Source organism: Anoplophora glabripennis, unplaced genomic scaffold, assembly GCF_000390285.2.
Source record: "Anoplophora glabripennis isolate ALB-LARVAE unplaced genomic scaffold, Agla_2.0 scaffold304, whole genome shotgun sequence".
Classification (NCBI taxonomy): Eukaryota; Metazoa; Arthropoda; class Insecta; order Coleoptera; family Cerambycidae; genus Anoplophora; species Anoplophora glabripennis.
Genome location: NW_019416405.1, coordinates 304,566 through 331,899, shown reverse-complemented (window position 1 = coordinate 331,899; position 27,334 = coordinate 304,566). Strand labels below are relative to the sequence as shown.

General features: G+C 30.7%; 3 protein-coding genes across 5 annotated transcripts in view; 2 read left to right on the top strand and 1 right to left on the bottom strand.

Moving 5' to 3' along the window:
* LOC108911280 (uncharacterized protein CG43867) overlaps positions 1-27,334 on the bottom strand; it is a 375,733-nt gene that overhangs the window by 134,292 nt on the left and 214,107 nt on the right. The gene's annotated exons all lie outside the window — the stretch shown is intronic.
* Positions 1,576-12,189, top strand: LOC108911283 (probable cytochrome P450 6a20). The gene is made up of 5 exons (XM_018716184.2): positions 1,576-1,801; positions 3,716-4,147; positions 8,621-9,313; positions 10,677-10,928; positions 11,594-12,189. The coding sequence occupies exons 2-5, from the start codon at positions 3,721-3,723 to the stop codon at positions 11,758-11,760; spliced, it is 1,539 nt and encodes a 512-aa protein (XP_018571700.1). The 5' UTR covers positions 1,576-1,801; positions 3,716-3,720; the 3' UTR covers positions 11,761-12,189.
* LOC108911282 (cytochrome P450 6a8-like) lies at positions 18,368-23,430 on the top strand. The gene is made up of 4 exons (XM_018716183.1): positions 18,368-18,430; positions 20,712-21,840; positions 22,663-22,914; positions 23,030-23,430. The coding sequence occupies exons 2-4, from the start codon at positions 20,718-20,720 to the stop codon at positions 23,191-23,193; spliced, it is 1,539 nt and encodes a 512-aa protein (XP_018571699.1). The 5' UTR covers positions 18,368-18,430; positions 20,712-20,717; the 3' UTR covers positions 23,194-23,430.

Sequence of the window (27,334 nt, the reverse complement as noted above, 5' to 3'; positions counted from 1 at the left end):
TTAAATGAATATTAAAGAAGTCGAAATATTTTATAAGAATATCTATTTCATCTAAAAGTCCAGTTTATTCGAAATCAGATTTGCAAAATTCGTTTTTACAAAATTTAATCAATTACCTATATACTTTAGTACCTGAGATTAGGCAGAAAACCCGTGAATAGATCTTTCACAGGAAAAAGAACAAGATATACCCGAAAGAAAGAAGGTTAAACATGATTGGGTGTTCAGGTTATATAGAAAACAAAAATATTGCAAAATGAATTTCGCAATTCTGACCTCGAATTCGTAATCAGCGACCCCGAAAACCCCTGTATACCGAATCTGTAATATTTTGAAAATTTGGTCGGCCATCTTGGATTCGCCATCTTGAATTTTGCACAATTGACCTCGGATCTGTAATCAGCGACCCCGAAATCCCCGTATCCCAAATTTCGCGTGAATCTGTTATTTTTTGAAAATTCGTGATATCTGACTTTAATTGACCCGTTTTTTTGAGGTTAGAAAAGAACCCATCTATTCTGACCGCAGATTCACGTTCGGCGGGGTCTTAACCATATAAATGAACATTTGAATGTAGAAAAAAATTTTTGTATTTTTCCTAGCACTTTTTCGTAAATTTTTGCTATTTTTTACCTGTTTTTTGAAGTTAGAAAATTCCTGTGATGTGATAGCTCAATTCTGACACCGGATTCGTGATCAGGAGGCAAAAATACTACGGATATCATATGTCTCGTGAAAAGTCCAGACAACTTTTTTTTTGTGGCTGTGTAATTTTATCAGCATATTTAGGCAAATTTATTTATTTTTATTTATACCAACCTGTTTATTTATTTGTTTACGACGAACACGCCTATGACTGGCCGACGAAAACCCCGAACTCTAATCATAAGTTATTGGAAAAGTTAAATAAATTAACTTTTCCAGAGATTAGACACATCTACGATTTGATGGTAAGTTTATGTAACTATTCAATGCTTGGAGCATCTATGTTAGTGAAGTTTTATTAATACTTACCCATTAACTTTGAAATGTTGCATATATATCCTTTAATGGCAATAGTTACCTGTAACAAAAAAAATGTAACTTATTTTCGAATTTCTTAATAATTATTAATTATATTTAACTTCCATATTATATTTAATATTTCATATTTATGAAATGAATATTGAGGCATAGAAAAGTAAGAGCACATACAAATGGATTTAATGTAATGATTTTATTAAAACACTTTTTACAAAATGAAAATTGCATTCGAGTAATTTAATTTAAACATAAAATAGGTAGATTAAATAACGCTTTATAAATGTAAATATATATGATTACAAAATGTATTATCAAAAGTGTATTTGATGAAGTTAATATCATATTCCAGTCCATTGTTGAACTACAAATCAAATAAATTTCTCAATCAATTTTGGAATAAACTGAATTATAAAAATAAAATATTAGATTTCGTCAGAATATACATAATTTTTAGCGTATAAAATATTTGAAATGTTTTATTTCTTCGAGTACATTTTATATAAGCAGACATATCTCAGTATCAGTTTTATTGCAATAAATTTAATTTGATAGTAACTTATTTACATTCAACCAGATAGTGAGAACGTTCATTGTCATACATACACAGATAATGCATGAGTATAATGCTTTAAGAATTATTAATGTAAATATCATTCTACTGGCAAGTGTGACATGTAGGTTCAACCGTTTTAGTTTCGCGTAATGATAGTGTAAAACGGAATTAAACAGGTTATATTCAAACAAAAATAGCACTGAAGTTAATGAAAATTAATATTCGGTAAGTACTACTGGTTATGTCAATTTTCAATTCGTTTTTATATTTATTGCATGCATTAACGATGCGTATAATTGATTAATTAATCTAGGCTTGTAAATGTTGTATTTATTTGTATTACCTTATCTTTAGTTGATAATGATGAAACACAAGGTCAACTATTGGATCAGGCAATTAAAAGAAAATGTAAGTGCAAATAAAATGCACCGAATAAAAAAAGAAATGTAACGGCTTCTACAATTGTAGATATATGTACTACAATTTGTTGTGATTGTAGCTCCAAATACAATTAATTTGTAGTAATATTTCACATGTTATTATGTTTACAATTTTGTAGTAATAATTTTCAAAAACACTATTTTACTACAATAAAAATGTTGCTAAGTACTATATACATTCTTGTACCATTTACTAAAAGTTTTGTGCGTTTATTGACACAATGTTTTATAAATATGTCTATTAATATAGTAAAAATTGTTAATAAATTATGTAAAAATACACATTGATAATAATTTCTAATGCACTGTTTTGTAACTATTGATACACTGTACATATACTGTAATTTTTTACAGAATTATTGCTTTAATTAGTATTTCAACTTGCTAAGAATACTATTCTGTTTTTAAATTTTACTAAAATATATCTGGAGGGGAAGGGAGATTATTAGGTACCTTACCAAAATAAACGAATTTGATGCAGTTCATATACATACAGGGTAGGAAAGTACCAATGGTCTATCTGAAGTTATAATCTGAATAAGAAGTGGATCTTATTTGTGGAAGGGACTATGAGACGCCTTCATTATAGCCATCCTTCTCTATCGCATGGATTTCTATGGCTTACTTTATCGCTCTCACATAACTTCAGATAGACCATCGGTACTTTCCTACCCTGTATATTTATTATTAACAGTATTAATAATACATTTCTATTAAACAAAAAACATTGGTACATTCATATTAATATTAAAACAAACAATACACTGTCAACACGAAAATGTTAAAGATATTCGTTACAATATAAAAATGGATATACAGGGTGTCCCGCATAAGAACCCACACAGGGCAGATGCATGTAGGGGTGTCCAAAATATTGTAATAATTTAACCAAACTTACCTATATACAAAGTGGTGCCCTAAATTTCGAAAAAAAATTATATCTCCGCAACACTTTACCGCAGAAGAACCAAATTTGGTAAATGATTTAGGTTTATTACTGGTCTTCTTTGACTATGATTTAAAATTAATTGAAGCACTACAAGGTGTTCATTGGGGATGACTCACCCTAAAATTGTACCGAACTTTTTTTTCATAAAAGAAATGAATGAGTAGGGACATAGGGCTGTAATTTTCCTTTAAATCCGGCTCGAAGGACCAAATCTTATGATGCAGCTTAACTGATCACCATAAGAGACTGGGAATGGACTGTATCTTCTATTTTCTTATAATGAAAATGAAATTATGAGCAATGTGAAGTTTCTATTTTTTATTTATTTTAGTTGTCAAGTACACACACTTATTTTTAAATTCAATTCAGAGAGAGTTGTTTTTTATGTGAAAAATTATGTGGCTTAGATAGACATATTAATTAAATAATTTATTATAGAACCACAACAAGCACTATAGCAGCATTTTATATTTTACAATATGTCATTTAATACAAAATATAGTTAAAAATAAAATACTTATATTAAAATTTACAACCCAATTACTACAATCTGCATTTACCACAATAATTACTTAAGTGGTTTACTATATTTGTAGCTTATTCTATTACAAAATTGTAAGCACAAATTTATAGTAACTGTTTCAGCAGTATTTCTTTCAGTGTGGTTTAACAACTATTTTTTTTTATTTCAGCAATGTCTAAAAACATGCTCACACTTTTAGAACATATCTAAAATATTATTTTTATTAGGTAAAATGGACATCATCGACATAGCAACCCTTTTAGCCGCCTTTTTCGTGGGGATCTACCTTTTCGTAAAATGGCGATATAAATATTGGCAACGAAAAGGCGTTCCTTACATAGAACCCGAATTGTATTACGGCAACGTCAGAAAAATGATCAAAAGAGAAATCAGCTTCGGTGAACAATTTAAGGAAATCTACGACGAATTAAAGTCAAGAGGCGTGAAACATGGAGGTGCTTTCGCTCTTTTTACCCCGCTGTACATGCCCATAGACCCTGGAATAATAAAGTGCATCCTTCAGAGCGATTTCAAACACTTCATGAACCACGGGGTGTTCGTTAACGAGGAGAACGACCCGTTGACTGGACACCTTTTCAACTTGGAGGGGCAGAAGTGGAGGAGGATGAGAACCAAACTAACACCAACTTTTACATCGGGTAAACACATTAGTACTAATTATTAAGATAACTGTCACCAAAAAAAAAAAACAAATGTTAATAAGATAAGTTGATATACAGGGTGTTGGAAGATTGACTGCCTTAATTTTAACAGACGATAGAACACATTAAAATAAACAAAAAAACCTTACATGACATGGGTCCTAAACTCAACCATTTCCGAGAAAAAAATTTAAGCAGAACACTATCTTCACACTACAAAGTCGATACATTTTATTTTATTTATTTAAAAACTGGAAAACAATTGTCTTAAAATTTAATATATGTTTCATAATAATAGTTGTTTACATATTTGTTATTCCATAGGACAAGTCTGCAGCGTGCACACGTGATGTGCATCAGCTGTGTAACATTAGGTTAAGCGCTGTTGTCACGTTGTGATAAAACTCACCAATATTAATACTCGCTGTATTCTGAAAACTGTTAATCTTACGCCCCTGTAATATACAACTTTTTTGTTCATTTATGATTACTCTATCTCATGCTGAAATAATGGCAGTCAAACTTCTTACACCCTATATACGAACAAATCCTTACATATCGTAAATCAAAATTTAAAATTAGTGTAGATATTAAAGTTACGATTTACATTATCGTTTTGCATGTGCTATTCTGGTCAGAAGTTATCACTGTGGAGGATTTTTATTTTCAAAATGTCAAATATTTAATTTACTTACTACAAAATAGATACAAATTAAGAGTAATGATAACATAGTTATATAGATTATAGATAGACATGTCTGTAGACAGTTCTTTATTTGCAACAGGTAAGCACGCCCAATAACAAGAAAAAATTCGTCATTCAAGAATAACTACATATCATCTGTAAAATGAAGGATACGTCTACATATACCAAACGGCGGTCAAAAATTAACATAACAATTACTACAAATTAAATTAAAATTATTAAAAGGTGATCTCATAACAATATTAAATTTGTTCTGATAAACACCTAGCACCCGAGTTTTCAAAATTCAAAAATTTTTTAAATTTTTATCGATTTTCGTTTGTAGTTGTTTGTAGTAACAATATTTTCGGTTGTAGTAGCTCAAGAAAAAAGTTATATGGCCTATAAAAAAACCCATCCCCCCAATTTGGCCGCACTTAAATCTGATGGTTTACTATAGAAAATCGTTTGTAGTTGATTGTAGTAAACGAATTTTCGTTTGTAGTAGCGAGGAAATAAAGTTAGAGCTATTTTCAAAATTTGCAATATATTGTCATGAGTAAATTTAAAAAGCGCTTCCAATTTCAAGTTTATTTGTGTATAATAACTTCTATACGTCAAATTATGTTTTTAAATTTTTTTGTAGTTGCACATATTTCGTTTGTAGTTCAGCGAAAACTGATGAAAAGTCACTACATTCCAAACTCTAGCTCCAAAATCGTTTGTAGTTGTTTGTAGTGGCGTTTATTTCGTTTGTAGTTCTATGAAAACTGAGGAAGTCACTAAACTCCAAACTCTGGTTTAAAATCGTTTGTAGTTGTTTGTAGTAGCGTTTATTTCGTTTGTAGTTCTTTGAAAACTGACAAAAAGTCACTAAACTCCAAGCTCTGGCTTTAAAATCGTTTGTAGTTGTATGTAATAGCGTTTATTTCGTTTGTAGTTCTTCGAAAACTGACGAAAGCTTACTAAACTCCAAATTAAACGCCACTACAAGCAACTGCAAACGATTTTAAACCCAGAACTTGGAATTTAGTAACTTTTCGTCAGTTTTCGAAGAACTACAAACGAAATAAACGGTACTACAAACAACTAAAAACGATTTTAAGCCAGAACTTGGAGTTTAGTAACTTTTCCTCAGTTTTCATATAACTACAAACGAGATAAACGCCACTACAAACAACTACAAACGATTTTGGAGCCAGAGTTTGGAATGTAGTGACTTTTCATCAGTTTTCGCTGAACTACAAACGAAATATGTGCAACTACAAACAATTTTAAAAACATAATTTGACGTATAGAAGTTATTATACACAAATAAACTGGAAATTGGAAGCGCTTTTTAAATTTACTCATGGCAATATATTGCAAATTTTGAAAATAGCTCTAACTTTTTTTTGCTTGCTACTACAAACGAAAATTCGTTCACTACAATCGACTACAAACTATTTTCTATAGGAAGCAACCATCATCAACCATAGTTGATTCTAATGAATAATTAGAAAATAAAATTTGCCAAATCATGTTGTTACTAATTAGCAGAGAAACTTGTATTACTTAATATTTTGGCTTCGGAAGTAAATTTTTTTATCGAAAAAAAAAAGAAAACTGAAAGAAGAAAGTATCTATTTCTTCGATTTTGGATCACGATTGTACATGTGCGATGTCTATCTCATTTTCGTATCTAAGATATCTTAGAAATTACCAGAGATACGGATACATTTTCGATCCCGATATTCAGATCAAATTTGACTGCCAAATCAGCAGTTTAATAACTTAATTTGTTTTCAAGTGAGCGATATCGTTTTCTGCATTTTCGACCACCTTTGTATTTCTGATAAGTTCTACTTCAGTAGATATGATACTGGAATATCAAATTGAAAGCAATGGTGGCGGTACCAGCGATCCGGGTCTGATTTTGACATGTTTTTGAGGTTGTCACACACATATTTTTTCATTCGATACTCAATACATTAACTTAAAGTAATTCTCTTTCTTCCTTCCTTTATTCTAAGTTCGACAATGTTAGTTGTTCATGTTAAACGAACACTTTTTTAGTTAATATGAATGAGACTTTCAGACCTGAAATGAATGCGTCAATTAGAAAGTTTTGCTTGTAAATTAACAATTAACTGAAGTTAGTTGATTACATACTGAAGTCAAATAAACTTTAATCATATCTTTGAAAAAACATTTTATCGAGACAATCCATAGTAGATGAGGACAGAAGAGAGTTAACGTACATAGTATGAAGTAAACAAAAAATGTAAGAAAGTGTTACATAATATCAAAAACATGTCAAATTGGCTTTTTTGCGGTTTTATTATTCAAATCTCAAAATCCTGACGTAACGGAGCAATTTCATTATCAAATTCGGTATCAGTGCAAAGTATTGCATAGGAAGGAAAGCACTTGAAAATCTTCAAAATCTTTCAATGTGTAGTTCTGTGTAATTGCTAAAAAAAGTAGTTTTAGAAAATAATAGGAACTGTTTCTGTACTTGTAAATATTTAATGTATGTTATTATCGCGCCATATATTTCAAAAATGACATGATAAATAATAACAACGTTTTTTAAATTAATTGATTTCGCGCTCCAAAACACGTGTTCTGTTTAACCTTTAACCCAATGAATATAAATTAATGATACTCGTAAAATTAATAAGTGCATAGTTAAGATAAGATTATTCATATCAAATTACTGCATTTCTAATAATTTAATCGTTACTACGTCTACTGATTGATATAAAATATGGGGTTTTTGTTAGATTTGTTAACACTGGCCTCCAGACGAACGGGGTAGAGCGAAGTAAAATTTATCTGCATTCAGTAAGAGTAAAAATGTATACATATTTCCACGCTAATGAAACCTAAAATTACTTAATTAAATAATTATATCTAAATAATTTAAAACTATTTCAAAGCCTCAATAGGTAAGCATTTTTTACAATATATCTTACAGAACATAGTTGCATCTTTTCTTTTAAATTTATAATTTAGAAATTGGTAAACACCCAAAAAGGAGAAGCTATGAAATACCACAAATAACCCTCCGTGGTCAGATAAATATTTTAATATCGGCTAAAAACTTGAGTAAAATTATTTATACATAAAAGATAACAATTGTTCTTTGCTCATAGCATACGAAAATTAAAAATGAAAAACTAATAGAACCATTACATTTTGGTTGTGCCGATGTCTATCTACTACAGTTAGGAAGATATATAAGCGGCTTAGAGGTATATTCTTTCATTTCACCATGTAGTCACCATAAAAATTATTTATCTTTATTGAAGAGAAAAATACTTTTAAATAACCTATAACCTACCAAACTAAAAGGATCATTCTTGAATCTAATTACTCTCTGCTATAATTTCAGTAGAGCTCTAAAACGAAAAATAGGTAGTTGTTACTTTTCGCTATTTTCAGTTAGTTTCTCAAATTTACAGTCAATTTTTAACATTTCTTTAAAAACTTACTTTTAAAGAACAATTTTAAAGAAATCTAACTGAATTTTAACTAAAATCAATTGAAGAATAAGAAAATACTATTAGCAACCCTTAGAGTTTTAAAAATATTTAAATTTTAAAGGAATTGTTACAGAATAGATATGTTAGTCCTAATAAACAATGCATTCAATTTATTGTCATATTAAAATAAGGCAAGTTACAATAGTTTTAATTTCGATAGTAGCATGCTTCAGGAAAAGGTTGAAAACCCTTGGTCTGAACCTGCCTGAAAAAGAACTGACAGTTTCAAAGTAATATTTAATTGCATTTCCATTTCAGGCAAAATGAAGATGATGTTCCACACATTTCTGGCTTGCACCGAGGATCTAGAAGGAGTGCTGAACGACCACGCCATTATTCAGGACGCCGTGAATATTAAGGACATTACATCACGCTTTACAAATGACGTCATCGTATCCTGCGCCTTTGGGATGGACTGTAACAGCCTCAAAAACCCGAACAACGAATTTTTAAAGTTTGGTCAAAACATCTTCAATAGCGGCATCCTAGGTAGAATAAAGCAACTAATTGTCATGCTCGTTCCGAGACAAGTTTTGATTAAAATCGGTTTTAAACAGACCAGCAGTGCAACTGAGTCGTTTTTCATGAAAGTCATCAAGGACATAGTAACTTATAGAGAAAGTAATAATATAGTCAGGAAGGATGTCATGTCCTTATTGATCCAGATGAAGAATAAAGGAAGTATGTCAGATGAAGATGTTGTTAAAGAAAATGAAGAAAAAGACTCACTGTTGACTATGAACGAACTCACCGCACAATGTTTGGTATTCTATTTGGCAGGCTTTGAAACGTCGGCGACCACAATGACATTTGCATTGTATGAATTAGCTCTAAATCAGAACATTCAAGATAAATTGAGGGAAGAAATCTGTTCGGTGCTGAAAAAACACAACGGCAATATAACGTATGAAGCTGTATCTGAAATGACTTATCTAGACAAAGTGCTGAATGGTAAGCTTTTAACGTCTCAAAGAATAGGAAATAAACGAAAATGTATATTTTATTATTCGTTTCCGTATTTTTCTAAAATCGTGTGAAATGTAGTCAAAAAAAGGCCTTTGACGTAAATATGCAAAAAATATCTAACCTCAACATCATTGTATGTACTACATTGAGAATTATTGTTACCAAGAAAATTACTTAATTTCATCTAATAGGATTTTTAGAAAAAATTTTGAATCTATTTGAGGTAACGTAAAATCTTTAAAATAAAGTGAGAACAAAAAGGTGTCGCTCTATTTGTCATTCGTTTTAACCAAAATACCAAATCCAGAGATACGTGCTAATTATTAAAACACTTCGTTTACTCCAAATACTTTTATAAAATTCTTCTCTGTCCATAATTATTTTAATAACCTTGAAAAAAAAAGGTTAGAATGTTAAAAATGAAATACACATTCGTACCCTAAAGAGTTCTTCAAAAAATTTGATTTAAGACATGGAAAATGTATGAACGAGGAACGAGGTAATAAACCTATGATAATAATTAATTGTAAATTACGTATGTAAATATGTAGTACATAAACCATCCTTTTCCACTGAGATTATCACCAGGTATTGTGACCCTTCAAAATCTTAGAGTTCCTCATCTAACTTTAACTTTCATGTAGATTTCAGCTGAAAATATCTTTACAGAGTTTTCCAAATCGACGTTGTCCAACAAGGAATACTTTTCCAAGCGTTCAGCTCGTGAAACTGCATGTTTGTCGCTACCAGAACGTCGAGCAAACGAAACATCTGTTCGTACAGTTCATTTGGAAGACAAAATTTTGGAATCTGTAGATGAAGACCCATTTACCAGTACCAGACAGATATCAACAGATTTGGGTGGCGAGTTCAAGCATTAAATGAAAATTACTTTCAGACCAATATTACTCAAATGATCCTTGAGCCTGCAATGTTCTGTCATCAACCCTATTGTTTTCATATACCTCGAATTTTGTTCAGAGGGTCTGCTTCGATGATTCCTTCAAAAATTTCTTGGCTAGCTCTTTCCAGGTGATTCTTACCATTATTTTTGGAACGCATCGTTCACTTATTTTGTCAAGAGCGTCTTGATGATGCAGCTAGCAATGTCGCGAGAGGGTTGAAAATGAGTCTACTGTGGCTAATTAATCAGCATATTCTTTGCCCGATGGTCCTCACACCGTGGTACATATGTAAGATAGAGTAACAACGTTTTGACTTCCTAACCTTTCCAAAACACCTTAACATGCCATACCAGCCCTGATTTGATCTGATACAAGTTGATAGCAATAGCAATCCGTTGGTCTTTGTATTCCTCTTGAATAACACTTATTTATTTCTTTTTTAGAAACCTTGAGAAAACATCCTCCAGTTCCAGGAACAATTAGAGTCTGTAATGAAAATTTTACAATACCAGGAACGAATGTTGTCATAAAGGCCGGCACAAAAGTTCACATACCCATATATGGAATTCAAAATGACCCAGAATATTATCCTGATCCGGATACTTTCGATCCTGAAAGATTTAGCCCGGAAAATAAAGAAAATAGGCCAGCATTCACTTATCTGCCATTCGGAGAAGGTCCTAGGATATGTATAGGTAACATCCTTTATTTAATAAGAGAAAACTGAATTGCGAGAAAAAATATATTAAAATATATTTCAGTTCGCATTTCTTTCAGTTTAATCAATTGCCAGAGGATTTACGTAATCTGTAGACTAACGTTTATATGTTACTATGAAAAGTACTCCCATAAAATATATGTGCTTCAAGCAGGGAATAATAGGGATATCCCGCTGGTTTGAAAATTGTAAAGGAAGTTTATATGAATTTACACATAAACCTACTAGACTAACAGTTTTATAAAAGCATTAACAGTCATGTAATCTCTCTTTACGACTTGAAACCTTTAAAAACTTACCTGAAGATGTGGTATATAATATAGACGCCGAAACTACTTGTTTAACAAACTGTTAATAAAAGTATTGAGGGGAACTATTGGATTTTAATTTGGAAAAGAATAGCTATTAGAATCTGTTCAGAAAAGTCAAAGCTTCCTAAAAATTGAGAATTATTTAAGTATATATCAATTTATTAAATCGCAGTATTTTGGACAAAGAAAAATATTTGTTATTATTAAAAATGTCTTGGTTGAATAATAAAATAGTCGAACTGACAATGACTTATTCCCCTTTATTCAAAATATATTTTATTTACACAAATTTCTTAAAATGTTTTATTAATTTTATAATCATATTTTTCAGGTTTAAGATTTGGCCTGATGCAGAGCAAAGTAGGGATTCTTAAGATTATTCAGAACTTCATGGTGACATTGAACGAAAAAACTGCGAACCCCATGAGACTGGATACGAGAGCTTTTATCTTAGGAGTACGAGGAGGTGTATGGCTAAATGTTGCTAGAATAACTTGACTTAGTTACAGTATTCAATTATTAGTACAGATACCTAGTTGTACCACGCAAGTATTTTAATAACTAACTTTTACGATATATCATAAAAAAGAATCAGTAACATACAGTTAAAGTTAGGCTTTTTCTTAAGAATGTCCATCTTCAATATGTCAACTCATTCATGGTTGGAAGAAATTATTTAAAAATATTAATGCTTTTAATGGAATGAAAGATATTCAATACAAGTATAGGAAAAATTGAGTGAAGTTTTTCTTTTCATAAATGTGTTGTTTTAAAAAAGGAAAAAAATATAATTTCAAACAAAAGTCATAGGCATACACATCATGTTTTGAAAAATAGGTTGACACCCCTACTGGTAGTTAATTGTACCAAATTATAAGCTATCATTATATTGTGTTCTAGAAATTAAATAAAAATATTTTCAAAAAACTTAAAGACTATTATTGCTACACTAAGCCTATGGGGTATTTGACAATTTATCGAAATTCGAGTAGAGACGATAGTGTGTATTTATGTTATGTTAAATAAGTTAACATAGGTATCTTTTGAAATTTTAAATATCTGCAATCTAAAATCTAGTTATATGTACTTACAAATACAAAATATGGGAATCTTCGTAAAACACTTTTCTATGAAAAAAACCTAAAATAAAAGTGATCAATTTGTTGCAGCAAACGTTTTTTGAGTAAATTAATCGTTTACTTATTGTAAATCAACAATGTTGTAGATACTAATGTAGTATTATCTTTTGAATTGCTACAAATCAACCCTTACCTTACTTAGAACTTGCACAATAATTATTTTTCATTCTCAAGTAAACTGTTTATTATGAAAAAATAATAGCAGTTTCAAACTTTCAACAATTCAGTTATATACACTAATCCAAACAATTAAAGGGTCAAAAGAATTTCGGAAATTTTTCCGTGATTTTTGACAGACTATATTTAAGTGAAAAATGGTTGTATCGAGAATTAAAAAAAAGCATTTTGAAGCTCTGAGATTCTAGTTTTTAGATCTTTCGGTCGAACATTTTTAGGAGCTACGGTTACCATGCAATTCTAATGACTTGGAAATTTTTTTTCCATCTAAGCCATTACATGGACCAGATAGCTTGTTTATTCAGCTTTAATTTCCCTTTTTTAAAACTTCGATACGACCATTATTCATTGAAATATGGGATTTTTAATGGAAAAGGATACTTTTGTTTTCAATCATCGATATCTCGGCGACAAATGGTCGTACAGAGAATTGAAGAGCAGTTTCGAAAACTGCAATAAATCTCCTATAACAAGCTGCTGCAACTTTTCGGAATTTTTTTTCCATCTTTTACATGAATTTAAAAAAAAACAGTAAAAAAGGGTAATTTATGTTTTTTTTTAAAGTGACGGTTAAATATTCACGAAATGACTAATGTTAAGCATGACTTTTACAGTTCGACATACCCAGAAGGACCCTGTGAAGTTTCATCTCCATCTAGAGAACCGTTTCTTTGTTTCAAACAGTCAAACTTTTGAAAAAAATTAAAGGGTCACGTTTTTTGAGCTTAAACACTTCATAATCATGATTAAAATGGGAAAAAAATGTTTTTGAGGTTTTCTCAACTTAGCTAGATAAATTTAAGAAGAAAAGAGACACCCAATATAACATAAACTAATTTAAAATTGTGAAGAGATTGATTTAGCTCATCTTTTGAATGAAATTCTTTTTTGAATTGGTACATTGAACTGAATGTATAATCGCTATTTCAAGTGGAGGTTATCAAAAAATAAAAATCATTTTATTATGTATGTAAATATGTACATATTCCTTTTGTTTCTATACAATGTTTGTCTAATTCATAACAAGCTGTTGTGTTCAAATATTTTGTAGTAATTAAAATAATGACCTCTGTCCTCCATTGGCAACGACCATAATGAAACGTACCAACTTATGACCTCATCTTTTCTAAAGAGACAGTCTTGCCCTGTGCACGACAACAGTCGTTTGTCTTACATTGAAACCTCAACACGATAGTTATCAGGTAAATGGTGTTCATCATTTATCAATGATTGGTAGTTACTGACCGCCCATTCCACTCAAATACCCTAGGACTTAATAGTGATAAATCATTGTTAATTATCATGGATAATCGATTAATTATAATGTAAACTCCGGATAGAGCCAACGATATATTTAATTCGAGGATCGAGTAGAATCAATTTCCCAAGCTGGGTATTAACGTTAGCTATAAAACGGAACCAAAAACAACAAAGGCTTATCTATTTTGAACGGATTAGAGCTGTAGTTAAAGTAACAATGGAATTAGGACGGCCATTTACATGTCATGTTAAATAAAATAGCGAAGTGTGGGTAATATTTGAAGCATAATAAGAAAAATTAGCTGTTATATACGAGGAAATTAATTAGTAATCCTCCACAATGGATAACGCCTGGTGCACGTTGATGATCTTCCGCTCTAATTGGCTAAACTAAATACTTTACTAAGAAAAAAAAGAAGTCCTAATTTGACCCCCATGTCTGAAGGATTCTAAAAGATAAAAAAGTTAACAGAAAAATAATTTACTTAGGTATATGACATAAGGGAAAATATTGAAAGGCTACACGGGGCCACAAAATGAAATTGAGACTTACCTTCTCTCAAACCAGTTGACCAGTTTTTGAGGTCGCTGATCACAATCCCAGTATTCGTATAACTCCAGCAGGTCTGGATAAAGGTCAAATTTAGTTTTTTGAATGATATAATTTTTTGATCCCGGAATCCGAAACAGCGAGAAATTTTACGTCCAAATACGTGTTGACCTGTTGGTGAAGGTGACCTCTGGAGGTCATTTACAGGTCGAATCTGAGATTTGAATCTACCGGCTGATATTTCCGCTTCAAAACGAGACGTCGGATCTCGGACCAGTTAACTTTTACGTTTTTTGGGCCGCTGATCACGAATTTAATATCCACGTGGGCCCAGCGCGTCTAGATCAAGGTCAAATAAAGGTCAAATTCCGTTTTTCAAATGATATAACTTTTTTGATACCGGAAACCGAAACAGCGAGAAATTTTACGTCCAAATACATGTTGACCTGTTAGTGAAAGTAACCTCTGGAGATCATTTGAAGATCCAACCCAATTTTTGAATCTCCCGACTAAAATTTCGGCTATGATATGAGTCTTCAGATGTACGGCCTTTATGGAGGTTGTGGAGAATCATGGGAACCATAAACTGATGAATTTTGACTTGACCATGATCAATCGAAGGTCAAGATCCGTTATTCATAGATTGGTGATCAGCGACTCAAAAAACGTAAAGGTTAACTGGTCCGAGACCCGACGTCTCATTTCGTAGCGAAAATTCCAGCCGGTAGGTTCAAATCTCAGATTCGACCTTTAAATGACCTCCAAAAGACCTCCAGAGGTCACGTTCAACAACGGGTCAACAATTATTTGGACGTCAAATTTCCCGCTCTTTCGGAATATGGGGTAAAAAAGTAATACCATTCAAAAACGAAATTTGACCTACATTTAACCTTGATCCGGACGTGCTGGGGTTATGCGGATAAAGGGAACGGTTTGTCATCGTTCGTTGTAAACGAATCATTAATATTGATGTCGCTAAGATTTAGGGATTTTTCGTTGACAATACCAGCAGTGCAATGTCGGTTACCTAAAACACGGTGGTCACGTGGTTTGTAATCATTTATAAAGGCTCTACAGCAAATAATTTCATGACACTCTTAGAAAGATACAAAACATATAACTTTGTTGTGGCAATATATTAATATTTGTCGTTGGCTGTAAAACATGCATAACATGTAGAAATACTGAATGTATTTATACAGAATTACGTAAATATTATAATTTATACACAAGTTTATTGTTTTTTAATTAATCTGTTGATTACGTTTTAACAAATGTTATTGCTATCAGTATGGTGTTTGTTTTCCTACAGATTTTTTTACAAATTTTCTTTCATATTTATTTTCGATCATAGTTGTTTTAATAGTGAATTGTAACTTAAAATTTTGTCTAGGTATGACATATTATTATTACTCCCCCCATCATTTGTTTTTAAGCTCTACTGTTGACAAGATATACACAACTACAAGGACTAATAACTACTGAGACACATTAAAGAAACAAAAAATGTTCATGAATTTTTTAGTGATTTTCAAAAAGCTGTATTTCAGTGAAGAATGGTCATAATCTGATAAACAAAAAAGCGTTTTGAAGCTTTAAGTCTCTAATTTCAAGATCTTGGTCAAAAAATTTGTTTCGAGCTATGGTTATCGAGCAAACAAAAGCAATACCTCGAGAAAGAGAGATTTTTCAACATTTTTTCATTTTATGAACTCAACAAAATTATTTCAAACTCAATCAATACAGGTCAGTAAGCTTGTTTAGTCAGCTTCAAATTGATTTTTGGAAAGGTCTCCGTTGCCGAGATATCGATGGTTGAATGAAAAATAACACTGTCTTTAACCATATCGATGGTCTTCTGCAAGAAATTATTGCACAGTAAATCCAAGAGTAGTTCTGACAACTTGAATGAATTCTCTACCTGTAATGATTTTCGTAGATTTTTTTTTCATCCTTGAATTTGAAAAAAGTGCAAAAAAATGACGTTTTACAGTTTTTTAGAACATCTACCGCTAATTTATAAATATTTATGAAAAGACTAATGTTGCGAAGAATTTTTACAGCTGAATGTATCCATAATAACCCTGTAAATTCACAAATTGATGCATCACACCGTATTTCTATTCTAAGTGTGTTTTAGAAAGAATTACTTCTTTCTAAAACTCACTTAGGCGCAAGTTTATTGCTCTTAAACATTATGTAATCATTATCAAAATAAAAAAGAAGTATTTTTCTCGATTTTCCCCACAATTTTGCATTAGATATGGTTTAAATTTAAGAAAAGAAATATCCAAAAAATTTAAAAAAATCAAAATATGGTATCTGCCTTTAAAGGCAAAGGTCATAAGAAGATTACAAATTCGATCACTTTAGACGATTTTCGATTATTTCGATTAATTTCCATAAAACAAATATCGAAGAACATACTGTTTTTTTATGAAATAACCACAAATACTACTAAAGTAGATACAGTAAATTGAATATATTATTATAAATAGCTTCAAATAACACAGATTTTAAAGAAATATAAAATATGAATAAGATATCTTGAAAGATTTAAGACAAAAATGTGATATTTTCGGAAAAATGTTTATATAAAAAAGTATCCCTAGTTTTTGATGTACCCTACTATAGCGGAAGTTAATTTAAGTCTATCAACCTTTTTAATATGATGACTTGTCAATCATTTTCAGTTTGACTATGTGCGTTTCCTCATTTGCAACAGTAACTCATGCAAAATTTGGGTTAGGTTATCGATGGAGTTCAAATCCTGGTATGTCACATGTCTTGATTTACTGACAACTCATCAAAAATATAAAATTATTTCACAATTCATGTTCGCTACAGTGTTACCAATCTAATACCTATCCCCAATACATCTAGGTATATATAAGGTGAGCCAAAATGTGTTTAAAACTGTTTTGGAGCTGCTGAAACACATGTATTTTATTGCGGCAATTACTTACAAAAAATGTTGTCAGTTTTTACGAGTTTGTAGGTTTGTTATGTAGCCGGACTGTATTCGAAAGTCAGTTTGCAATAAATACATTGTTGTAGTGATTGTTTTTCGAAGTACATTTAATAGCCGTATTTCCAAGTTTTCTCTTGAAAATGGCGCATTTATTTAGCAATAGCGAATATTATGATATGCTTATAATTTATGGCGACGCAAACGAAAATGCCCATAGAGCTTGTCAAGTCCATAAAATGCATAGGAGCGCGAAACTACACTATGGGGTTTGCGATCACTATTCAATTCACCATAGGGAACAAAGGCAACAAACATTTTTAACAATGTTTACTGTAGAGAAAGAAAATATAGGTACTTAGATATGTAGTGGACTATCAAAGTTTGTACCTAATTGATTTGTTTTTTCACAGTATAAAGAAATTCTTTGTCCGGCACTGCAAAAGTTTCCATCTACTAATATGTCATATTTTCTACTGGACTCGATAAATTTTAATTAGTTACGCTTGTGACCTTTCGTGATGGATTCCATTTGTATATCGATCTTATTACAAAAACAGATTAACAATAAGCGATGTCTTTTTCAACAATTCTCATAAAAAAGGGATATGTCTCTAAAATTAGTAAAAACAACCACAGAAATACCTTTGTAAAGGTTAGAGAGAATAAAAAATTATACAAATGAATACTGCTCGATTTTTTTAAAGTCTCTCCAAGTTTGTAAATACCCTTTATAATCTAAGGAATTATCTTAAAAAACTAACATTCTAACTAAAGCTTTCTCATCCGAAAATAATTTTGAAATACAGAATTACTGTTTCCCTTAAACCTTTATACGAACATTTTGTCACACTAATGTCTCACTCTGTATTTCTATTTTGATTTTTGCATTTTTTTTCCTTTGTTACGGTAACTTGTGCAGAATTCAGGTTAGGTTATCGGCGAAGTTCAAATATGAAGGCATGTTGTGCTCTCTGAACATAATACGCTTGTTCATATTTAAATTGATAGGAATTATTCAAACAAACACTTTGTTTCTACTGGTGATAGTGTTAACAACTGCGATTTTTCGGGGTAGGTATAGAAAGTGATATTGTTGATAACATAAAACTATTTTAAGACATACAAGTATTAGTAAAGTCTTAATAAGGCGAAGTTTAAAAAATTTTTGGTATTTTTCTTATTTATACAAACTCACAATCATCCTTGCTGAAAGAAGAATTATACATATTAATTCCATATTTTTTAAGACTGATTATGGATATTATTTCAAACAATTTAACAAATGTTTTATCCATGGTTTTCAGCTATAGTTATATTATGAAGTGTGATTTCAGTTTAAATATAGAAACTGCAATAGATTCATTACCAAAAAATAAGTAGAGTTTTTTCTATAAACATTCTTCCTGCGGGACTCGGTATTCGAGATACAGGGTGTTAAAGTTTACAAAAAATATATTTTTGTTTAGTCATATCTTCATAATCCGCTAACGAAATTGAATGAAATTTACTAGAGCGTATTCGGTTAATTAGACCTATTATTGAATTTAATATTAACCTCGTCGCTGCAGCCAGAGTCATGCTACTGAAGGTGCCGCCCCATTTTCCCCAAAAAAAAATACGCCATGGGCCGTTTTTGCTAGAAATAATGTTAAATTCAGGTACTGTTACGTTAAATGAATGAAAAATGTTTATTGGTGTTTTTATAGTAGCAACCATTTAAAAGGTGACTTATTTGCCCAACATAATGCGCAAATTTAGTCCACATAGATTATATAGATATTTGTTTAAAATCCATCTGCAAAAATTGATTCTTTTTTCTCTTTTTCCTGATCTCGTTTTAGTATTTTAACTAGCTTTGTTTATTTATTCCCGAAGCTGCATTCCTCCTTATCAACACAAGACGAAATGTGGCAAAGAATAGAAGATAACTGTAATGTCCTCAGAAAAATCATGTCATGATAAATTCCTCTATAAATAGCCTGATTAGAAGATGTCAAAAGTGTATCGATACGGATGGACTTCATTTTGAACAATTGTTGTAAGACTCGTTATTGATTACTTATTAGACGTATTTGCTAATGTTATTATTTATATATAGTTTTCGGAAATAAAATAAAATTTGTGTAAAAAAAATCGCCACTGGTTAAATTACATTCAATAAAAAGTCTAATTAAGAGAATACGCTGCAGTAAATTTCATTTAGTTCCCTTAGCGCATTATATGACAGAAAATACATAGGTATTTTTTTGTTTAACACACTATATGTCGAATATGACGTCCCCCAAGATAAAAGTTTCTGTATTTAAAGTGAAATCACCCTGTATGTTATATTGTAGTTGCAATAATTATACATATTACTGAAATTCTGCACCTCTTACTTTCGTAATTCGGTTTATAATTTATTTCACAACTGTAAGACATTTAGATTTCCTGGTATTCACTTATTTGTAGCAGTATTTGGTGTTTTTTTGGTTAGTTGGATTTATTGTTACAAAATAGATTAAATAAGCAACAAGAATAAATTTCATAGGCTAAGAACTGTCAATAACATGTATTTAATTCGGAGTACAGTACAGAAATATCCGATAATCGTATAAAAAAGCCGTTTTTAAGGCTTGTTATTTCATGAAATACAAGTGACGTTACTTTTACATTGTACATAATATTTCGTAAATATTGACAACTAAATTTAATTTGGATGGTACAATAATGAGATAAGTTTTAATTGTTATTTAAAATGAAAACAAAAATAATTACTATTTTGCATCAATGCATTACACAAGACTTTAAAGCAATTAAAAAAGTGCCTAATTACATATAAGTATATAATTGTTTACAAATTGAAAGAAATTAGAATCATGTATTTGTCAAATGGTTCAGATATATAATCAATAAACTTCAGGGTGAACCTTGAATACGTGCAGTCCCTACAATATATCGTGAGATAGAATTCCAACAAAATTCTCGGAACTATTGTAACAATTTACCGTAGCAGGGACCTTGAAATTTTCCACCAATGCCTTTCTACCTCGGGTGTCCAATACGGTTAATTCCAAGAAAGTGACGCAGGGGCCTTCTCGGAATTCTTAGTTTTTTTACCGTATTTTCAATTTATCTACGTTCATTTAGAATATTTTTTATAAGAAAATACGCTTATAATATATCTACCATTTTACTATTCGTGTAAACTGCCATAGTTCACTTTAATACGTCATAGTTCATTAAAAATATGAATTAAACTTAAAAAAGGCAGTTAACGAATATCTCATTTTCTAAATAATTAAATTACTACAGTAATGTATCTTATTTTTTACTATCCCATTTCTATTGATTCTAATTTAATTTTTTTAAGATTAAAATGGATGTTTTCAATACTACAACATGGTATATATTCATGATTCTCTTACTTCCAATCGGCTATTTTGTCTGGTTATACAAAAAGACATTTGCATATTGGAAACAGCGAGGTCTGGACTATCTCGAACCATCGATACCATTTGGAAACGCCTTCGACGTGGTCATGAAAAAAGTTACACTAGGTGAACTTTTTGCCCAACACTACCGTCAAATCAAAGAGAAAGGGCTCAAACACGCGGGTACTTTCTTTTTTTGGCAACCAATCTATGTCCCTGTTGATTCAGAGATCATTAAACGTATTCTGATTAGCGACTTTGAATATTTTCCCAACCACGGCATGTATATAAGTGAGGAGAAAGACCCTTTATCCACGCATATTTTCAACATGGAAAATGGTAAATGGAAGAACCTCAGGGCGAAGTTTCCAGCGGCGTTTACTTCTGCTAGGATGAGAAAAATGTTTTTGATAATGGAAAATTTAAGCAAGCAATTTAAAGATAACTTAGACGCGTTTGCTATTAATGGTACTTCTTTGGATATAAAAAGTGAAATAAGTCGGTTTACCACAGATATAATATCATCATGTGCATTTGGAATCGAGACCAATACAATGAAACGCGAAAATGATGAGTTACTGAAACAAGGAAGGTCCTTTTTCGACGATCAGTGGAACATTTACAAAAATATTTCCGTTCTAACAATACCCCGACATATTTTAGTCAAGCTGAACTTCAGGATAATGACGAGAGAATTCGAAAAATACTTCTCCAATCTCTTCCAGAACATCATGAAGTACAGAAAAGAAAAAGAAATAAAACGAGGTGATCTAGCAGACATTCTTATAAGACTGACTGAAAAACATGAAGACGAACACGACTTTTCAGGAAAGAAACCTATAGACCCTATTAATTCAAACGAATTCGTTTCGCAGATGGTGGTGTTCTTTGCGGCTGGTTTTGAAACGTCTTCTAGTACACAGACTTTTGCTTTGTACGAACTTGCTAAGAATCCGGAATGTCAAAGTAAGCTGCGAATGGAAATCAAGGACATTTTGGCCAAGTACGACAATAAGCTTACATACGACGCTGTAATGGAGATGAAATACCTAGAACAGGTTGTAGATGGTGAGTTTGTAGAATATTATTTATTGGCTCTTTTTGGTTTACACGGTACAGATCGACTTTGGAACGAATCTATTACGCTATTTACTTTCTCAAAACAAGTGAAATGTATCCAAATAAAACTTATGCGTCTCTGGAGTTTTTTTTTCGTAAAACTGTTTATGGTGAAACCCCATTGGGGCTTAGCAGCGAAACATGAGTGAATTTCAAAATAACTACTTATTCGAATGACAGGTAGTTGAAAGAATAGTCATCCATAATTATGTGTCTGTCTTTGTAGAGAAATTAAAGCAAAATAACTGACTTTTATATACGATCAGCTGCTGATGCTGCTAACTTCATAGTTTCTGGACATTTAAGAGGGCTCTATAGCAAATAGGCAACCAGCAATACATTTTTATAGATTTTATTACACAGTTTGTCTAAATATGAATTAATCCACAAATAACAGACTTTCCTCCATTCTAAGGCTGATTTTTTATAAAATGGAGTTAGTTTGAAACTCATATTACTTTTTCTATTTATTCTAATTAATTACTAAATTAATGTGTTTTGTCATCTTCTGACAGCATTTTGGTTCGTTTTGTAGCCGATAGCAAATCTGTAAAATATCTTTTTTCTTCTAGATTTCAAATTTCTTTCTTTATATTAACATAATATAAAAGAAGTTTTTTTATCATTAATGGCATATATATGCAGAAGGCTTACTTTCAAATTATATTATAGAATTTTTTTAACTGGGCAATATTAAAGTTTCATATTTTAATAAAAACATTTATTATATATTTTAAATGCAAATGCAAATATGAAAATTTCTTATTTTAGAAACGCTGAGGCTCTATCCCGTCTTTCCTATATTACCCAGAGTGTGTGTGAAAGATTACGAAGTACCAGGTACTGATTTTACCATAAAGAAAGATACGATCGTTATGGTTTCAAACATGGGTATTCAGCGTGATCCAGAATACTATCCAGATCCGAACAGATTTGACCCCGAGCGATTCTCTAACGAAAACAAAGCCAAACGGCCTTTCGTTTCGTATGTGCCTTTTGGGGAAGGCCCAAGAATTTGCGTGGGTAAGATGAGAAATTCCTTAATTTTCTTTATATTGTAGGGAATAAAAGTAATTTTCTTTTGTCATTAATTTCAGATTAATTACATCCATGTAATACCACAATTATTATTTTATAGGTAAACGATTTGGCCTATTGCAATCTAAAATTGGACTTATAACTGTGTTAAGGAATTACGATATTTCTTTGGATAGAAAAACCACAGATTCCTTTAAATTTGAACCAAACGAGTTAATTTTGAGGAAAACTGGTGACGTGTGGTTAAAACTGAAGCAAATATAACTGTGAACTTCCATCCTGTTCTTTATTTAATAACTAAATAATATACCATGTTACTTACTCCAACATATTTTCTATATTTGTTATTTGAAAGCAATTTATTTTGTTATAATTAGATATCGCCATACTTTTATTCTAATAACAGTTCTGTCTATATAAGCAAGAGGAATAGGAATTTATTTATTTATTTTGGTTATTTATTTCTTCTTACATTTAATAAAGTCTTCAAACTACGAAAATGGTAACAAACTATTATTTATATATACAGGGTGTCTTACGGTGACGGCCCATTAGAATTATTTCAGAAACTACTTCGATTTTCACTTCCGGTTATACCGGAAGTCGCCATCAACTTGGTTATTTTAAATGGAACACCGTATGTATTATTGCAATTTTGGATTGTTCGTGTTATTTTAGGTGGACTTTTATGAAGTTTCCGTATTACTAAAATTAACCGTTTGCGAGATATTTAATTTTTTTCAAGAAAATGGAGAGAAACAGTGGCTAGCTTCAAACCATGTGTATTTTATAGTAAGAAAGATAAAGCAACAATATTTATAGGAGGAATAATTATACTCCTAAGCTGTTAGGGCAGAGTGAGACGCGATGTAATTTTATAACTGTTGTATTGTATATAACCGTACAGGTAATGCAATGACAAATCAGTAACAATAAACATTAAATATAAAACATCGGGGTCGAGAGCGTGCAGCAGTGCGAAACTCGCGATTTCACAGTTTCTAGTTTTTAAGTTATCTACTATTTTTTGTGTAATCACCTAAAATCACTAAACTGTCAATTTGTTGTTAGTCTCTTGCAGTAACAGTTTAATTTAGTGTTTATAAGAAATGGAAAACAATACATATTCAAATGCTAATATTTTCAATTTATTATTCATTCACGGACGTTGCAATGGGATTATAAGCAGAACATGTACAGTTTTTAATGAGACATATCCAAATTTGCCACCAATGAGCAGAAAAAAGTTAAGAAGAATTTTAACAAATCTAGTATAGTATGGTCGAATTTGTGCAGAAAGAATTTTGCCAAAACCAATAACTTCAAATGAAGATAATGTAATACCTATATCAAAATACATATTACAACTAAATCTGTAAATCCTTACATAATTGGAAAAAGGCAGATATGCCTGAAAAAGGTCTAACAATTACAAAATGTCTTATTTTCTTAATAAAAAACATTCTTTTCGTTTTTTAATAGTATCTCGCTTATTGTTAGAGGTGGACCCAACAAACCCTATATGACTATACTAGACAGGGAACGTTCTATCCAAATATGCAAAAATATACAGGGTGTTCCATTTAAGTTAACATCCGCGGCCATTTGTTTGGACTTCATTGTTTTTCTGCTATCATTTTCGAAAACTTTATAAAAAATCGTGCAACTTTTGTATTTTACATTTTTTATAACTCTAAACACAAAAAAAGTTAATGAGGGGGGTCAAAATATAGTGAATCACCCTGTTTATACAATTCCATATAGGTAAATAAAAAAAATAACTATGACATAATATTATATACGGGGTTGGGCGCAAAATCCAAATGCATGCAAATGTCGTGGTAGATGACCAAACCGAGGAATAATTTAACAGATTGTCCAGAGACTTGGTAACAGAACCTGTGTTATCAGCAATCCGTGAACCTAACGAAATGTTCTACAACCAATTAAAAAAAATTGTTTAGTTTAAAAAGAGATAAAATTTGATCTGCAATTAATCGTATATATTACATGGATACTGGCTAACAAATTAAAATTGTACTGATTATATGACATAATAACATTTTTGATATCTTGTGACAATTAAAATTATACTGAATTATACAGTTGATATATATTCGTAAATAAATTAGAGCGTCTTTATTTTTAGTCGTTTTAAAGATAACTAGGAAAACCTTCTAGAAAGTAACATTTTTTTCAACAAAGATGAGAAAAATGTTTTATGAACTGCCATCACTATTTTTCCGAGAGAACTGAATATACAGTTTTCTAAACGCAAACGCTACATCCTGTACAACAAATAGCAACTTTGTTAGAAGTTTTACTTACATTAATAAAAACTTCTTATCCTGGGTAGGTTAAATAAGAGACCATTTACGGACAGTAGTTGTACTGTCTGTCTGTATACTGGCGCATTCGCCAAAATTTCGACTAAATATTGAATGGATTGTACAAATAAATGTTTTTAAATTTAAAATACGAATTTCATATTCATTAAAATATAATTACCACTATTATAATTCTCCACACTGTTTTGATAATAATAAAAAATAGTTTTCCACAATATTCTTGGATATTGTGTTGGACTAGAAACAAATTCTTAAAAAAAAAATCGATTTTCTTGTAGCATAATTTCCACTCTCATGTTTAATTTTTTAATTAATCACTAAATATTTTTTAATTACAGTCCTTTTCCCAGAGAATGTGTATTAAGGAAATTCATAAACCGGCAACAATAAAAAATACAGAGATATTGTGAAATTAAACTTTTCATTCGGTTTCTATATCTATCCATATAGATATAATTAATCTGTTTATATTAAATGATTAAAAAATAACATTTTTAATGTACGAAAAAAGTTTCCATTTTAACTATGACTCATGGTCCGTGTTTTTTTTTTAAAGTACCATAGCATCCCGAAAAACCACGGCACTTTAAGCATATGCATTTAAGAAAAACCGCACGATATTTATATGTTACTTTAACGATATTAAGATGATTATTTTTAATAATTATAATCAAATTAAGTCATATATACCTGTTCCTTCTTAGGAAAACTGAAGGAGCAGCAGCAAACAATCTTGAAATGTGTACCACACATGAAAAACTAATAAATTTTAAATCACTGTTTCAAATTATAACATTTTCAAAAAACTACTAGTTTTATACTTGCTCCTAAAAGTCTTGGGGTATATAATACAATTTGGGACTTGGGAACTTTTTTCATATTAAGTGCCGCTAGTTAAAAGGGTAGTAAAAAATATTTTAGTCAGCCACCGTAATAATACAATAATATATTTCATACGAGTTATCTGTTACCTGGATTTCCATCTCATTCTACACCAATTGCTCTTTCTTTTTCACTAGCACATTTCGGAGCACAAGTGAATTTTTTCTAGTTTTGCGTAAGGTATTTTTTTGTATGTCATTTTTGTTCATTTTAAGAACTAACAGATGATACCAATGGGTATATAAAAAGTCTTCAAACTCTCACAATCCTTTATTGTAAAATTAATTACATACGACGACTGGTTTCGATGTCAAAATTACACCTCATCATCGGGTTATAAAAGGATAAAAATTTTAATAATATATTATCTCAAATTATTAAAATTTTTAGCCTTGTATGACCTGATGATGAGGTGTAATCTTGACCTGGAAACTAGTCGTCGTATGTAATTAATTTTACAATAAAGGATTGTGAGAGTTTGAAATCTTTTCATATTTCCATTGGTAATATGAACTCACACTTATCTATTTCACGTTTAGGAGATGATATGTTTAAAATATGCTATAGGTTAAGTAATAATCAATCTAATGAAATCTACAATTTAATTCCACATATATGCTAGTCTTCAATACATATGTGATTGACTTTGGAAACACATATATGTAATACGATTTACGGTTTTTTTCCATTTGTTGCTGGATCTTGTGCGCAATTCAGGCCAAGTTATCGGCGAAGTTTGAACATATGTAGTAAGCCGAATGATATTAAAGTAATCTTAAATAAAAAAACATTCAGTCTCTGTCAGTGACACTGTTAGCAACTGAAATTTTCCGAGGTAGGTAGCGATTGAATAACAAAAACAGTTTTAAAACATAGTTAGGTATATTAGTAACATGCTAAGAGGGTAATATTTTTGTCATTTATCATGTATTTATATGTATTAAAAATAATCCCTGACGAATTGAAGTGCAAGTCTAACATAAAAATGTTATCCTTAAAAATGTCCATGTATTGAGTGTCTCAAAAAAATTTCCAGCTTTTAGGTTTCAATCAAGAAACTTTACAATATGCAAATAATTCTCATGTGTGAGCCGTAGAATGTATTGGTTACACAAAGTTGAAATAAAAAAACGTTCAATATTTTCTCAAATAGCATGGGGATGTTTGAGGTCAAC